The sequence below is a fragment of the Zootoca vivipara genome, chromosome 13 (genome assembly GCF_963506605.1).
Source record: "Zootoca vivipara chromosome 13, rZooViv1.1, whole genome shotgun sequence".
In the NCBI taxonomy this organism is placed as follows: domain Eukaryota; kingdom Metazoa; phylum Chordata; class Lepidosauria; order Squamata; family Lacertidae; genus Zootoca; species Zootoca vivipara.
The window spans coordinates 46,954,351-46,967,869 of record NC_083288.1 but is presented as its reverse complement, the minus strand read 5'-3'; the positions used below and the strand labels follow the sequence as shown (position 1 = coordinate 46,967,869).

Sequence of the window (13,519 nt, the reverse complement as noted above, 5' to 3'; positions counted from 1 at the left end):
CATCTCAGCAAGTTCCATATAATCCATCAATTTCATCTGCCATTCTTCCACAGATGTTAGGCATTTTTATCATGTGCCCCAAGTCACCCCCCCCCCTCCGGCCCGTGTCCTCGTAGGATGCAAAATATGATTTCCACATAACTCACCATCCTGGTTTGAAATTTCCCCTTCTGGACATGGAACACAACCATAGCAACAAAATTTTTCCCCTTCTTTCTTTTTCTTCTGATTCCCAGGGTGGCAGTGGTCATTACACAGAGAAAGGGGAATCACCTATCAATAGCAGAAAAGCAGTTTAGGAGATCAGAGAAACTAATTGCTTATTTGACTTCTCTTAATGGAGTTCACCCCTCAGCATAAAAAGGTTTAATATAAGTAGCTGCCATACAAAGCTGCATTAACTATTAACATAGCTGCCAAGTTTTCCCTTTTCTCGCGAGGAAGCCTATTCAGCATAAGGGAATTTCCCTTAAAAAAAGGGATAACTTGGCAGCTATGACTATAAACCCCATTATTTGGGATCCCCTCCAAACCTATGACAAACTTTGCAATCATTCTGCAGCACAAACACCACATTTTGAAGTGCCCTCCAAACACTGTCTGAATTCCCCAACAAGGTGCTACACTTGTCACCCCAAATCCAATACTGTCCAATCCACTCCAAACCTGTGCCAAAGTTTTGCATTCATTGATTGGGATGACAGGTAAGGCTCCTGGTTTGGCAGGTAAGCCACACAGATTGAGGGCTCAACAAAATGCACTATGTTTTGCAAAGTGCTGCAAAACAATTGAAAAACATCTCACCAGGACTTCATTTTAACCCTTACTGGGGATGCAAGAGATTGAACTCGGGACCTTTCATATGGGATCTATTAAAGGTAAAGGGACCCCTGACCGTTAGATCCAGTCGTGGATGACTCTGGGGTTGTGGCGCTCATATCGCTCTATAGGCCAAGGGAGCCGGCGTTTGTCCGCAGACAGTTTCTGGGTCTTGTGGCCAGATAGAAAGAGAGATTAGCGAATGGGCAGCTATGAAGCAATTTCATTTGGATATGCCAAATCTTTGCTTTTTATATATGGAAGGTATAGTAAATATAAATGAAAAAAATACTTCTACAGAAATGCAGGGTTCCCCCTCCCCTAGGCAGTTCAAAGCTGCATCAAATTTGAATGTGCTGGAAAGCCACATTTTTCCTCTGCCCTATCAGATACAAACAACAGTGTTAAAGAAAATGGAATTTCCTGACACCCAAAGAACACATCATAAGAACAGTGGAAACGGATTCCTAGAATAGAGACCTGATTAAAACCTCTGTGCCATACAAGCATATCTTCATGAATGATGAATGCTTCTCCTTCAAGAGCATCAGGATCAACACATCCAACTTTCATTCGAAAGAAGGACTTGTTTGGGAAGGTGATCATGTTTGTGATGTCAAATCCGCCTCTCAGTTCCCTTTTTTCATTAAAGGACATTGTTTCCCCTGCTGAGTTGTTAAATGAAATGCCTTGCAGAAAATAGTGGAGCTGATTCAAAGGGAAAAGAGGGAAAAAGAAATATATACATACATATAGTGAAGGCCAAATATAAAAAATGAGCTATTTCAGTCTAGTGGATGGAAAAGGCTAAAATACTGTGCATGCTAAACATACAGGAAAAGGGGCACTCACAAACTGTTATCACTTTAAAAATATCACATTTCATGATGTGTTGCTTTGGAGTAATTGGCTTACTGAAATACTATTTTGTTTGCATTATGTTACTCCCTTTGTATGAATATTGCTTATGGATCAGCACCTAACACAGAACAAGTATGAAAAATTGGCTCTTTTCATATTGCAGATGTAAAAGTTACAAAATGATATCACTTTGTAAATGTCCTATTTCATAAAGTTTGGGCTTCGGGCATTTGTCTCATTGAAATAATATTTTGCAACGTGTTACCTGCCAAGGCTGCAGATCTTGAAGTTCAAACCTTTTGTCTCCTGCCATTACTCTGTGCTTTGATCTGTATGAAGAAATTGCATGCAAAGCATGAGCCACAACAAAGACAGCATTGTAGATACTGTAGCTGTGGCCAGTCATGCCCATTTCAAACAGATGGCCAGGAAGACCCTCTAACTTCTCCTCCCCTGTACATGTTTCAGTATCTTGCATGAGCAGATCTGGAAATGGACAGTCAAATGCTTGCTCCCAGAAGTCCTTGAGAAAACCATTGCCTGGATTCCAGTCAAGTTTTATGCTCTGAAGGAATTCATGGAACTCGAGAAGCTCATTTGAGTGAATGGTGAAGGAAATGGCACCTTGAAAGAGCTCAAGATCCCAAGACTTTTGAAAACTCAATAATACGAAATCAATTTGTGTTGTCATGATCCACACTTTTCCAAATGTTGAGCTTCCCTTATTTTCAGGATCTCGAAGAAATATAACAAATCTCAGCCAGGTCAATGTCTGAGAATCTCCATAGACGATGAATGCATTGGCTTTGTCATTTGTGAGACCCACATAATACCTATCAAGCAACTCAAAAATTTTGCCTGACAAATCAAAACGAGCTACTTTTTCCATTCTTTGTGTGAAGGCTGAGCAGATTCCATGCTGGTAGAGCAATTGCTCCAGGGCCTGCAAAAAATTTTCTCCTCCGTCATCATCCGTAACAAAGAGTCCAACCCATGTCCATCCAAAACGCTGGAGCAAATTGATGATCGCCATATACTGATGAGCTTCATTGGGCACCATGCGGTAAAAGGAAAGGAAGTGATCTATTTCACTCTCCTCTTGGGGAAATGAACCATATGCAACAGACATCAAGATGATAAAAACAGAACAGACATCAAGATGATAAAAATTTAAAACAAGAAGGGGAAAATTTTGTTGAGTACCTTAAAAACCACTGTACTGTAGCTATTTAGAAACATTAGAGGATTGTTATGGAAACCAGAGTGAGATGGGGGGAAGTCTGAGGGGTTTGTATAATCCCAATATTGTATATATGGTAAATGTTTCGAGTGTATGGAAATAATTTACCAGAGTGAGGGGGAAAACAATATTTATTTAGTACATTTTTTAATAAGTTGTTCTCTGTTGTTCAGCTCAGGCCTCAGAATGATGATGTAGCATTTAGTGGCAAAGATGCAGCCCAATAACCCAGCACTGGAGGACAAGATGGAGAAGATCTCCACAGCCACCATGTGTTTCCCTCTTGTGCTCAGGTAGGCTGGAAAAAAAGACAGCCAAACACTGCAAAAGAGCAACATGCTGAAGGTAATGAACTTGGCTTCATTAAAACTGTCAGGTAACTTGCGGGCTGCAAATGCGGCAACAAAGCTGGCAATGGCCAAGAGGAACATGTAGCCCAGGACACAATAGAACATGGTGACTGAGCCTTCATTACATTGCACAATGATTTCTTCTGTTAAAGAGTGCATGTCCAGTTCAGGGAATGGGGGAGATGTCATCAACCACACAGTACAGATAATTGATTGAATAAGAGAACAGGGAATCACAACTGAGTAGGCCAGACTTTTTCCTACCCACTTCCTTAGCTTGGACCCTGGCTTGGTAGCCATGAAAGCTAGAACTACAGTGACAGTTTTGGCCAACACGCAAGAAACAGCCATTGAGAAGAAGATGCCAAATGTTGGTTGCCGGAGGAGGCAGGAGACTTTGCTAGGTTCACCCAGAAATAACAAGGAAGAGAGGAAGCAGAGCAGGAGAGAGACAAGGAGAGAGTAGGTGAGGTCCCGGTTGTTGGCTTTGACTATGGGAGTGTCTTTGTACATAATGAATGTTCCTAGCACCAAAGCAGTGAAGAGGAAGAGAGAAAGGGCAAATGATGCTAAACTGATCCCTAAAGGTTCTTCATAAGAAAGGAAAGTAATCTTTTTCTCAGTGCAGGCAGTTTTGTTCTTGTTTGGATACTGAGCATTTGGGCATCTGAAGCAGTCATTCATATCTGAAAAATAAACAAGGTCAAATTTCAATATTAATTCAACAGTATTTTGTCTTCCATGTGACCGCTTTGGTGACATGAAATTCAATCTTTTGGAACCATGTGTTTTGGTGTTTATATATAAATGCTTTGTTCTCACTCATTTTTAAGGTTATCATAGGTTGTCTGCTAAGTTGATAATAGCCGAGTTGAAATCCTTCAAACTGTCTTTGGGATAAGTAGATAAGAGCCAATGGCCCATTTCTTCCAGCTTCCTGATCTCTCAGTTGCCAACTAGATTCCTATGGGAAGCTTGCAAGCAGGACCTGAGTGAAACAGAAGTCTTCCCCAACCCCCCCCCACTTCCCAGAAATTGGTATTTGGAAAAAATACAGCCTTTGAGCATGAAGGCCCAGCAAAGTCATCTGAGCTCAAAGCCACTGATAGCCTTATCCTACATGAGTTTGTCTAATCCTCCTTTGAAGCCTTCGAATTTGTGCCCATCACTGACCATAGTTTTATCAAGTACTTCATAAAGAAGTTAACTTTATTTTGCTCATTCTGAATCACCCAACACTCAAATTCATTAGATGCCCCAAAGCTCTAGTATTAAGAGATCTATATTTTTTCTTTTTTATCCAATTTCTCAATGCCTTGCATTTTAGGCATTTTTATCATGTGCCCCAACTCCCCCTCCCCCTCCGACCAGTCTCTTTGTGGGATGAACAGGGCCGGTGCTAGTGTTTTTTTGTGCCCTAGGCAAGATCACCTTCTGCCCCCCCCCCCGGCCAATCATATGTCAAACACAGATGTATTTCACATCCAACCTGTTCCTTGTAACCATGATCTCTGCTACATGTTCCAAAACAGTGGCAGTCCTACTACCACAGAATAATAGTGCAGGGTGGGGAGGGAGGGGGAAGAGAGGGAGAAGGAAGGAAGGAAGGAAGGAAGGAAGGAAGGAAGGAAGGAAGGAAGGAAGACAAGGAAGAAAGGGATGAAAGAGGGAGGGAGGGAGAGGGAAGGAGGGAGGGAAGTGACAGAGAAGGGAGGGAGGGAGGGTCCAGTCACAAATTAGGGTGGGGTAGGGGAGGTGTGGCACAACACAGAATGAGGGGGAGAACCACCATGGCAAAACTTTCCTCAAAATGGCATTGCCATAGGGAGAAAAGGTTTAACCTGTGGAATTTCTGCCTAGAAAATGAAACACTAATGGGGAAAGTACATTAAAAGGGATAGGGGAAACAGCAGCTCTTCAGGACCCCAGAAAGCCCTTTTAAAAATTGTTTATGCATTTCCCATTTTTTCTTATTTACACATCATACTTTACCATCATACATAATTTCTGTGCAGACTTTCCAACCTGACCTTCCATGGTATATTGAATGTTGCTGCATCATATAAAGTTTATTAGTCCACCCTACTTTCCCTCTTCTAATCCCTCCCTGTATTTAACTGTTGTTCATAGGAATACCCCTGCTTGTAAATTGATTTTAGTATATTTTAAAAAATATTCCCCAAAACTATCCTATTCACCCGTGTATCTGAAGAAGTGTGCATGCACACGAAAGCTCATACCACAGACAAACACAGCTACCTACCTGTAACTATTCCCCCTTTGTCTTTTCCCCCATTCTGATTCCTTACTTGGGCTACCATATTTGCAAGTTCTGTGAAGTCTGTCAATTTGTGCAGCCGTTGTTTCTCTTTGGTTGGGCTTTCTCTTTCTATCCAATTTATGCTATTCTGGCCACTGCTGTTGCATAAAGAAATAAGTTGTGTACCTTCATAGGGATCTCATCACCAATTATCGCTAATAGGAAGGCTTCAGGGTTTTTTTTTTTGAAATGTGATTTTAAGAATTCTTTTGAGCTCATCATAGGCCAGCTCCCAGTATTTTGGGGCATGTTTGCACTGCCACCAGAGCCCTCTAGTCTGGTGTCCAAGCAGCTCAGTCATCAATCACAATCCTCCCTTCACTCAGCAGCTGGGAAGGACTTGATAGGTACACAGGCGCTGGGCGCATGTCACAGAAACCACCTAGTCCTAGAGGCTGCCTGCAGGTTTTGTTTCATAACGTTGTTGTTGTTGTTGTTGTTGTTGTTGTTGTTGTTGTTGTTGTTACCTGCCTTTTCCCCAAACTGGAACTCAGAGCCACTTTACACATCAAACAGAAAAAGTTAAAATCATGGAAAAGATAATCATTAAAAAGTTATTAAACACAAATAGAATTAAAACAATGTATTGAAAAGATCTATTAGAAATAGTGATAATAGCAACAATAAAAATACCACAGCGCCGGCCCTTTCCTCAAAACACAGTCAGTTCCCATCTGCCAGCAAGGAGGGAGCCCATCTAGCTTCCCTAGGCAGGGAGTTCCAAAGTTCTCTGGGAGGACTAGAGACCTTTTTTTAAAAAAATGAAAGCTCAGTGTCTGGGGTTCGGGAAGAGGTTGGGTTGGGGCAGCCATGGAAGGAGGCTCCTCTTCACAGGGGGTCTGTATGTGGCTGCTCAAGAGGGAGGCTTGGAGAGAGGGGGTTTATTTGGACAGCAGGTTTCAGAGCTCTAGCAGGTGCCCCCAGCAAAAGGGTTGCCCTTGGCTTGATGGGGAGGGCTTTCTCTTGCAGGGGATGAAAGACCTACAAGGTGCACGCACGCACACGCACGCACACACACACAGCTGCATCAGTCATCTAGCCCAACCCCCTGCAATGCAGGAATCCTGGCAGGTATTCCCTGGCAGCAACTCCAGGCAGGGCTGAAAGCTGGAGGGCTGTTGCTGCCAACCAGTGTTGGCTGCACTGAGGGAGATGGACTGGCCCAGGATCTGGCAGGTTCCTCTGTGCCTCATCCTTGGGAACAGGCATGACATGTCGTCTCTGGCCAGATGCCACCCAGAGCCTGCCTGTGGCGCTGTGGATCGCCCTCCGGGCTCCCAGCCAGGTAGGGGCTGAAGGGCTCGGGGGGGGGGCTGAAGAGCTGAAGCAGGAGCCTTGGGAATCCTGTTAGGGGCAGGGGGTGGGGCAAGTGTTTCCTTGCAAAGGTGGCCCTTCAAAGGTGCAGTGGGGAGGAGGGGGTGAGAGGGAGAGAGAGAGAGAGAGAGAGGGAGGAGGGAGGGGGGTGAGGGGGAAATAGCGAGAGAAAGGGAGGGAAGAGAGAGAGAGGGAAGGAAGGAAGGAAGGTGTGGGTGGGGAGAGAGAGGGGGGAAGGGCGAAAGAGAAATAAAGAGAGAGGGGGGAGGAAGCCTGCTCTTGCGAGAGGCGGCGGCGGAATGAGAGCCCCGAAAGGAGTGCTTTCGGGGCGCTGATCCTGTCGCCACCTCTCGCAGGGGCGGCCATGTCTCCCTTCTCCCCGGCTCACTGTGGGGTGGGGGAGAGGGAAAGAGGCCCAGACAGAGCCTTCCCTCGCCGCTCGCCCCAAAGCAGTGGGGCTATGCAGGAGCCAAGTGTCTCCTGCGCAGCCCCGCTGCTCCAAAACAAGCTGTGAGGGAGAGAAACGGAGCCCTCCTTCAAGGCTTCAAGACCAGCTTCACTGCTTCAAAGCCTTGAAGGAGGGCTCCGTTTCCCTTCCCCACAGCTTCAAAGGAAGCCGTGAGGGAGGGAAACGAAGCCCTCCCTCGCGGTTTGCCCCAAAGCAGCGGGGCTGAGCAGGTGGAGGTGGCACAGCCCGGCGGAGCGCGAATTCTGCGTTGCTGCCCGCTGCGCTGTGCCCTCCAGCTACCCGTCTCTCCCTCTGGCTGCCCCCCGCCCTTGGCCTTGCCAGAGGGCGCGACTGGGAGCTGGAGGGAGGGCGCAGCATGGCAGGCAGAACGGACGGGATGGCCCTGGGCAGGTTGGATTGCGCCCCCTCCATTTTGGCGCTCTAGACGACTGGCAATAATAATAATAATAATAATAATAATAATAATAATAATAATAATAATAATAATTCATACCCCGCCCATCTGGCCGGGTTCCCCCAGCCACTCTGGGCGGCTTCCAACAAAACACTAAAATACAGAAATCCATCAAACATTAAAAGCTTCCCTAAACAGGGCTGCCTTGAGATGCCTTTTAAAGGTCTGGTAATTGCTGTTCTCTTTGACCTCTAGTGGGAGGGCATTCCACAGGGTGGGTGCCACTACCGAGAAGGCCCTCTGCCTGGTTCCCTGTAACTTGGCTTCTCATAGCGAGTGAACCGCCAGAAGGCCCTCGGAGCTGGATCTCAGTGTCCGGGCAGAACGATGGGGGTGGAGACGCTCCTTCAGGTATACCGGACCGAGGCCATTTAGGGCTTTAAAGGTCAACACCAACACTTTGAATTGTGCTCGGAAACGTACTGGGAGCCAATGTAGGTCTTTCAGGACCGGTGTTATGTGGTCTCGGCGGCCGCTCCCAGTCACCAGTCTAGCTGCCGCATTCTGGATTAGTTGCAGTTTCCGGGTCACCTTCAAAGGTAGCCCCACGTAGAGCGCATTGCAGTAGTCCAAGCGAGAGATAACTAGAGCATGCACCACTCTGGAGAGACAGTCAGTGGGAAGGTAGGGACTCAGCCTGCGTACCAGATGGAGCTGCTAAACAGCTGCCCTGGACACAGAGTTGACCTGTGCCTCCATGGACAGATGTGAGTCTAAAATGACTCCCAGGCTGCACACCTGGTCTTTCAGGGGCACAGATACCCCATTCAGGACCAGGGAGTCCTCCACACCCGCACGCCTCCTGTTCCCCACAAACAGTACTTCTGTCTTGTCAAGATTCAATCTCAATCTCTTAGCCGCCATCCATCCTCCAACCGCCTAAATGGACTGCCTAAATGGACGCACCGGCCCTAGGGATGAAAAATATGATTTCTACATAACTCACCATCATGGTTTGAAATTTCCCCTTCTGGACATGGAACACAACCATAGCAACAAAACTTTTCCCCTTCTTTCTTTTTCTTCTGATTCCCAGGGTGGCAGTGGTCATTACATAGTGAAAGGGGAATCACCTATCCATAGCAGAAAAGCCTTTTAGAAGATCAGAGAAACTAATTGCTTATTTGACTTCTCTTAATGGAGTTCAGCCCTCAGCAAAAAAAGGTTTAATATAAATAGCTGCCATACGCAGCTGCATTAACTATGAACCCCCTTATTTGGATTCCTATGACACCCCCTTATTTGGATTCCTATGACAAACTTTGCAATCATTCTACAGCACAAACTCCACATTATGCAGTGCCCTCCAAACACTGTCTGAATTCCCCAACAAGGTGCTACACTGGTCACACCAAATCCAATACTGTCCAATCCACTCCAAACCTATGCCAAAGTTTTGCATTCATAGATTGGGATGACAGGTAAGGCACCTGGTTTGACAGGTAAGCCACACAGATTGAGGGCTCAACAAAATGCACTTTTTTCTTTTTCTTTTTTTGCAAAATGCTGCAAAACAATTGAAAAACATCTCACCAGGACTTCATTTTAACCCTGCCTGGGTATGCAAGGGATTGAACTCAAGACCTTTCATATGGGATCTATTAAAGGTAAAAGGACCCCTGACCGTTAGATCCAGTCGCGGACGACTCTGGGGTTGCGGCGCTCATATCGCTTTATAGGCCGAGGGAGCTGGCGTTTGTCCGCAGACAGTTTCCGGGTTATGTGGCCAGATAGAAAGAGAGATTAGAGAATGGGCAGCTATGAAGCAATTTCATTTGGATATGCCAAATCTTTGCTTTTTATATATGGAAGGTATAGTAAATATAAATGAAAAAATTACTTCTACAGAAATGCCGGGTTCCCCCTCCCCTAGGCAGTTCAAAGCCGCATCAAATTTGAATGTGCTGGAAAGCCACATTTTTCCTCTGCCCTATCAGATACAAACAGCAGTGTTAAAGAAAATGGAATTTTCTGACCCCCAAAGAACACATCTTAAGAAAGTGGAGACGGATTCCTAGAATAGAGACCTGATTAAAACCTCTGTGCCATACAATCATATCTTCATGAATGATGAATGCTTCTCCTTCAAGAGCATCAGGATCAACACATCCAACTTTCATTCGAAAGAAGGACTTGTTTAGGAAGGTGATCATGTTCGTGATGTCAAGTCCACCTCTCATTTCCCTTTTTTCATTAAAGGATATTGTTTCTCCTGCTGAGTTGTTAAATAAAATGTCTTGCAGAAAATAGTGGAGCTGATTCAAAGGGAAAAGGGGAAAAAAGAAATATATACATACATATAGTGAAGGCCAAATATAAAAAATGAGCTATTTCAGTCTAGTGCAGGAATCCCCAAACTTCGGCCCTCCAGATGTTTTGGCCTACAATTCCCATCATCCCTGACCACTGGTCTTGCTAGCTAGGGATCATGGGAGTTGTAGGCCAAAACATCTAGAGGGCTGCAGTTTGGGGATGCCCTGTCTAGTGGATGGAAACGTTATAACAAAGTAACAGAAGGCTAAAATACTGTGCATGCTAAACATACAGGGAAAGGGGCACTCACAAACTGTTATCACTTTAAAAATATCACATTTCATGATGTGTTGCTTTGGAGTAATTGGCTAACTGAAATACTATTTTGTTTGCATTATGTTACTCCCTTCTGTATGAATATTGCTTATAGATCGGCACCTAACACAGAACAAGTATAAAAAATGAGCTAATTTCATATAGCAGATAGAAAAGTTACAAAATGGAATAACTTTGAAAATGTCCGACTTCATAAAATTTGGGTTTCGGGTAATTGTCTCATTGAAATAATATTTTGCAATGTGTTACCTGCCAAGGCTGCAGATCTTGAAGTTCAAACCTTTTTTCTCCTGCCATTACTCTGTGCTTTGATTTGTATGAAGAAATTGCATGCAAAGCATGAGCCACAACAAAGACAGCATTGTAGATACTGTAGCTGTGGCCAGTCATGCCCATTTCAAACAGATGGCCAGGAAGACCCTCTAACTTCTCCTCCCCTGTACATGTTTCAGTATCTTGCATGAGCAGATCTGGAAATGGACAGTCAAATGCTTGCTCCCAGAAGTCCTTGAGAAAACCATCGCCTGGATTCCAGTAAGGTTTTATGGTCTGAAGAAATTCATGGAACTCGAGAAGTTCTTTTGAGTGAATGGTGAAGGAAATGGCACCTTGAAAGAGCTCAAGATCCCAAGACTTTTGAAAACTCAATTATACGAAATCAATTTGAGTTGTCATGATCCACACTTTTCTCAATGTTAAGCTTTCCTTATTTTCAGGATCTCGTAGAAATATAACAGATCTCAGCCAGGTCAATGTCTGAGAATCTCCATAGACGATGAATGCATTGGCTTTGTCATTTGTGAGACCCACATAATACCTATCAAGCAACTCAAAAAATTCACCCAACATATCAAAACGAGCTACTTTTTCAATTCTTTGTGTGAAGGCTGAGCAGATTCCATGCTGGTAGAGCAATTGCTCCAGGGTCTGCAAAAAATTTTCTCCTCCTTCATCATCAGTAACAAAGAGTCCAACCCATGTCCATCCAAAACGCTGGAGCAAATTGATGATCGCCATATACTGATGAGCTTCATTGGGCACCATGCGGTAAAAGGAAAGGAAGTTATCTATTTCACTCTCCTCTTGGGGAAATGAACCATATGCAATCTATAAGGAAAAGAACAGACATAATAATGCTACCTATGTATAAACAATTATTTTGAGCATGTGGTCTTCATTCATGAAATGTTTGTTGAAGCAATTTTGAGGTTTCCAGACAGTAAAACTGAAGGATGCTTCCAGCTGAATATACAAGAGTTGTGGCGACATTTTCCAATTTCTGGATATTTTCTTTCATAAAGTATTCATGTCTTGTCAGAAATGTCCCTTTGTTTCATTTGTAGAGTGCAATCCTATTGTGGAATTACTCTGTGGAAATTTAGGGTTTGGGAGAAGCCGCACTAGTTGGATTAACCCTAGATAAATCTTTGCCACATCCGATAGGCTGGCCAAATTCCTCAATGCACCAACCGAATGCTACTCTAGTTCAACTGTTGGGAATCATGTATAAGATGCACATGGCAGAGGAAGACATAAGAGTTATCTTTGATCTATATGGGTTGAAGAACTTCAGTTCACATACTCAAAGTGCTGTATGTGTGTTGCAGATGGTTGGACCGAAGCTATGAACATGAGTCTGACTAAACTGCAGGAGGCAGTGGAAGACAGGAGTGCCTGGCATGCTCTGGTCCATGGGGTCACGAAGAGTCGGACACGACTAAACGATTAAACAACAGGGTGCTTGTGTTAGAAGTGTCCAAGGTGCTGAATGCTCTCTGCATTCACTAGTGTAGCAATCACTACTGCTTAAGGAGTAATCTATGTTTCTGATAGACATCGTAGCTTCTAGTGCTTCAGCATCAGTCATATTCACATTCTGAATCACAAAATCATTTTTGGAATGGCAAGAGAAAAGTGAGATTTTTTTGGGGGGGGATCATGTCCCTATGCATAAAACCTACTTGTGGAATCTTGTAGATCCTTAAAGTATCAGCCATATGGAAAGAGGTATCAGAGCTAAGTCCTCTGATGATGGCTATGAGGTTTTTCTGTGAGTCACATTTGTAGTTGGGAGCAAATCTATGCATTTTAAAGAGCAGGTCCAAAGTGTTACGATATGTAATCCTTGCATCATAATAGCTGTCGTAGATGTGGAACCCCAGGGTGACATTGGGCAAGAGGTTTGGATTCTCATTGATCACTTTTACAGCAAATGCCAAGGCCAGGATGTGCTGGTAGAATTTTGTTACCATGCTGCAAATGAGGTCAGTTTAAAAATTTCAGAGGAGAATTCTACAATGCAGGAAGTAGACAAAACAAATGGCCATTTCTGTCTCAAGCAGATGTATATTGAACTAACTTTGTCTTTTATGGTGGCTCTAAAATAATAAATATATATCATCCATCTCTGTATTATGTCTTGTTTGACCTTTAATCTCAGTTGCCTGCCACCCTCAAAAGACAACAACAATCTCCCCCCTCTTTCTCTTTTTATTCAAACTGGCTAACTTACAGGTGAGCATTCAAAGAAATTCACTCAAACAGTCCCTGATTCATGAATATGTTCTAGGAAGATTAAACAGAGTCTGTGCTCCATCCTCCTCTTGTTGGTCCATTTGGTGCAATTAAAACTATCCATTTGGTGCAATTAAAACTAAGTTCAAAGCCATCATTTACTGCCTGCCAGTTTAGTAGGATGCATAATACTAAATAAAGTACCGGAACTGGGAAGGATTAATGCCACAAATGAAGGGGGAGGGGGAGTCTCTTACTGTGGATTATCATCAAACAGATTCTGTGAAGGGTTTTCCTTGAATAAATCTTCAATGATGCAATAATAGAACTGAGAAGCAATCCCACCGATGATGAGGCCACCTGACTGGTACCACTCATGGGGAACAGGAAATGTTTCAGTCTCAGGGCACCTCATAGCTGCTTTGCACAAAACATGAGGCAACAGAAAAAGCAAAGTGAATGACCACAGCATCCTTGTAGTCAAGCGTCTTAGAAAATATGGATGCTTTTGTGCCCATCAGTACCTGCTGACTAATTTAAGATAGATTGCATGAGACCTGTCTGTCACTACAGCACAACAAGAGAGATT

At 44.0% G+C, this 13,519-nt stretch overlaps 1 protein-coding gene across 1 annotated transcript; it reads right to left on the bottom strand.

Moving 5' to 3' along the window:
* Positions 1 to 3,051: 3,051 nt before the first annotated feature.
* LOC132593018 (vomeronasal type-2 receptor 26-like) lies at positions 3,052 to 13,345 on the bottom strand. Its single transcript, XM_060281382.1, has 6 exons — positions 13,188 to 13,345; positions 12,378 to 12,669; positions 11,071 to 11,523; positions 9,879 to 10,082; positions 8,774 to 8,900; positions 3,052 to 3,956 (listed from the first exon to the last, which is right to left on the bottom strand). Exons 1-6 carry the CDS (start codon positions 13,343 to 13,345, stop codon positions 3,052 to 3,054), a joined length of 2,139 nt encoding a protein of 712 aa, XP_060137365.1.
* Between the last annotated feature and the right edge of the window lie 174 nt (positions 13,346 to 13,519).